The sequence below is a fragment of the Quercus lobata genome, chromosome 6 (genome assembly GCF_001633185.2).
Source record: "Quercus lobata isolate SW786 chromosome 6, ValleyOak3.0 Primary Assembly, whole genome shotgun sequence".
Taxonomy (NCBI): domain Eukaryota; kingdom Viridiplantae; phylum Streptophyta; class Magnoliopsida; order Fagales; family Fagaceae; genus Quercus; species Quercus lobata.
The window spans coordinates 52,399,596-52,403,221 of record NC_044909.1 but is presented as its reverse complement, the minus strand read 5'-3'; the positions used below and the strand labels follow the sequence as shown (position 1 = coordinate 52,403,221).

Here is a 3,626-nt window from a genome sequence, read left to right as displayed (position 1 = left end):
ATTTCGTGTTGAGGAGAAGAAATGAAGAGTGAAAAATTAGATTCGGATTTCGTGTTGAAGCAAGTACTGATTGACTGAATGGGAAAAGGAGAAAGTGAGGGTCGGTGGAGAAAATTTAATGCAAGAAAAATTTGAATTGATGATCAAGTACTGATTCAGTGAATGGGAAAAGTTTGTCTAAAAAAAATAAAAAATAAAAAGTGAATGGGAAAAGAAGAAGAAAGTGGGGAGTAGGTGGAGAAAATTTAATGCCAATAGAGTTAGGTGAGATATTAGAGTAATTATTTGTTATTTATTTTTTATTATAAGTTTGTTTTTAATGATACTGATGAAATTTTTATTATATAAAATTTTTAAAGTAAATATTATTAATTATTATAAAATTATTATATTATTTTTTAATTATAAAATTATTTTTTTGATAGAAATTATAAAATTATTAATTATTAATTATCACATCACCGGTTTAACTATCGGTTCTACCTCAGTGGAACCAAAAAAATGGACAATCAGTCTTTCCTTTTACGGTTCTTTGTCCAGTTTTTACAACCATGCGTATATCTATCTTCTTACTTTAGTAGTAATCATTGTGCAAAAGTCAAGTCAATCAAGAAACGCTAGACATGAGTGAGAGTGTGGAATGCTCGGAACTTCCCTCGGAACTGTTACTACCGATCGGCAAAGGCCTCGACACCCGCATCGACATTCACCGATTCCGCGGTGTCTGTAAATCATGGCGCTCGGCTATTTCTTGCTCCGACTTCATCCCTCGCTTCCCTCTCAATTTTCCCAACCCTTTCCCTCCGCCACGGCTAGCTCTATTGCATGATGAAGCTGACCATCTTCACCAGCAAACCATATGCCTTCTCCACGAAGCCATTTTCTATCGTCTAACTCCCTCAGCTTCTTCGGAGAAGGGATGGTTGATCAAGGTTGAAGATTGCAAAATGCATCTTTTAGACCCACATCGAGAAAGGTACGAATCCGAATCCGAATCCGATTCCCTCAATATTTTGCCCAACAACTTTGTTTTACTGGACTATGGTACCATCGAATTAACTAGGGTTCATACCCTTGAAATTCAAAGCCTCATTCCAATTGGGCGTGTTAATAAAGTTGTGATGTTCAACGACTGTCATGTTTTTGTTGTCTATGGTGACGGTAAATTAGGCCACGCAAAATGTGGGGATGAGAGTTTGACCTGTTTAGGCGAAAAGGATATGGAATTCGATGATGTTATTGTGTATGAGGGCCAAGTCTATGTGGTTGATCGATTCGGAATAGTTTGGTGGATCAAAATCAATGATTCGACATTGGATTTGGTTAAATTCTGGAATCCTTGTGGGTCAGATTGTCTGAAGACACAGAAGCATTTGGTGGAGTCGGATGGAACAATCTATATTGTTGATAGATATCTTGATAGGGAATGGAGAGGCCGTCATTATTTCTGTGTGGTTGGTTTCAAAGTGTATAAGAAGAATGAATGGGGTGAATGGGTTTTGGAGGAAAGCTTGGGTGATCGAGCTTTTATTCTGCGTAGTGATTGTTCGCTTTCTGTTCCAACTAGAGAATTTTTCGGATATGAGGGGAATTGCATTTACTTCACTCAGCAAAATCAAATTCATGTTTTCAAATTAGAGAATAACAGCATCACCAATGCAGATTTGAATGAGGACAAAGTTTACATCCAAACCGCTTTGTAAGGAAATTCCTCTAACCCATTATTTGGCAATTGTTAAAACCATTCATGTTGTATAAGTTTTAATGAATCTTACTGTTGGAGCGTTTTTCTTCACTTGTATTTTCACTAGAATGGAACCCTATGAACTATCTTTTGGTGTGGTGTGTTTGGTTTTATTGTAAAATTCCTCATATGTTTCCTATAGTAGTTATTGGTGGTTTAGTATGATTACATACTCAGTTCTATCATCCATGTTGAATGGAAGGAAGATTAAAGCATGATTATGAACTATTATTTTGTAGAAAGTCATAATCTTTCATTGAATTGGGTGTATGTATTGCTAGTAGCCATTGCCTAATACTTGAACATCCCACACGTTTCAGTTCTAGACAAGCAGAAAAACTACCCCACTCAAATATTTATTGTCACTCTGGTCAAACTATTTTCCACAAAGCCTAGTGCTTGTTTTGTCATTGAAGATTTGTTCAGCAAAGGTGGTAAGGATGATTATCCTGGTTATGACACGGGGTTGTTTGACTTGGAGGATGGTACTGCTTCTCCATTTTCAGCTTTCCTTGATATTCTAAAATTTGCTAGCCACCCTCAACTTGCTCAAGAATAACACTTGTTCTTTGGGCGGTGGTGTGATGTCAAGTACCTTCTACCAAAATGTGGCCATGGGTTCAAGTTGGAGAATCATCTTCCCCATTTTAGGGGTAAGACGGTCTATTAATAACCTCTCACAGACCCTGAAATAATGGAAGCTTTGTTCACTAGATACGTTTGTTCGTCCCTTTATTTTGATTCTGTTATAGATAGCTTTAATTTTAATATAATTAAATGCACTTTTTTTATTGCATTTGACAAGTGAGGAAGGGGGTTAAAATCCATATTCTCCTGATAGGGTGAATCAGACAATGCCAGTAAACTAGAAAGCTCATGATAACTTAAACATGTTTTTAAAAATCATTTCCTTGGATATCCTTATTAGCTGATTCTTTTATTAATTACATCACATTTTTTTGTAGTTCTAATTAAGTGTCTAACTTACATAATCAAGTATATGCCAATTGTGGTTGAGTTTTACCATGTTGTTTGGCAAGTGAGTGCTTCTTGACATGGTTAGCCAATTATATCTCCTCATGCTAATTATAAATTGCGTGAAAATGGATTTGCAATTTAAAAAAAAATATGTTTTGCATTGGACTATTCAAGGGACTAATTGACAAGGGTCTTCTTTTGTGTGTGAGTGGGTGTTTTTTTTTTGGGGGGGTTTCTTTCAGCTGTTTTCATGTAAATGTAGTCTTTAATAACATGTGTTTGCTATTTCTGACTTTATTACAAACATTTTAGGAGTCTTTTGGCTGAATATTGCTAAATTTGAAGTTAATTTGTGTTATAGGTACTGTTCCAACTTATTTAGGAATCTGAGGAAAGAGAGTGAATTTCGGCAATACCATTGCCGAAATTCAACAAAAGTAGGAGAGAGAAAGAGAAAGAGTAGGAGAGAGAAATTTTTGATTTTCGGCAACACCATCACCGAAATTCCTTCTGCCTATACCTGCTGCCCGAGTGGATGCTCGAAGTGTGAGTGCGCGCAAGGAAAACCAAACGTGGCAATGGCATTGCCGAAATAGGAGGGGAAATTTTTTTTTTCCCTCCTATTTCGGCAATGCCATTGCCACATTTCACTTTTTTTTTTTTTTTTTTTTTAAGAAATGATATGTGCACACAATTTTTACAATAATTTTATGACTATCAATGTTTTTATTGTGACTATCAATGTTTTAGCTCCTTTGTTGTTATGCGTCATTGTTTTTATTGGTTTTAACCATTAATCTTTTAGGAATTATGGTGCTGTTAGTATTTTGGCTTTTATCTATTGGTAGTTCCAAGTTGTTCCCTGTGTGTATGTAGGGATTGTTATTGTCAACTTTATATTCTG

The 3,626-nt window shown here is 35.7% G+C and overlaps 1 protein-coding gene across 1 annotated transcript; it reads left to right on the top strand.

Moving 5' to 3' along the window:
• The first annotated feature begins 513 nt into the window (after positions 1 to 513).
• LOC115993759 (F-box protein At4g35733-like) lies at positions 514 to 3,318 on the top strand. The gene is made up of 2 exons (XM_031117734.1): positions 514 to 1,699; positions 3,084 to 3,318. Exons 1-2 carry the CDS (start codon positions 624 to 626, stop codon positions 3,316 to 3,318), a joined length of 1,311 nt encoding a protein of 436 aa, XP_030973594.1. The 5' UTR covers positions 514 to 623.
• The last annotated feature ends 308 nt before the right edge of the window (positions 3,319 to 3,626 follow it).

Bases quoted from the DNA above. Each gene is read 5' to 3' on its own strand.
- LOC115993759 (XM_031117734.1), top strand. From the start codon at position 624: ATGAGTGAGAGTGTGGAATGCTCGGAACTTCCCTCGGAACTGTTACTA. The intron at 1,700-3,083 runs GTAAGGAAATTC...TTTGTGTTATAG, and splicing joins GTTTACATCCAAACCGCTTT to GTACTGTTCCAACTTATTTA.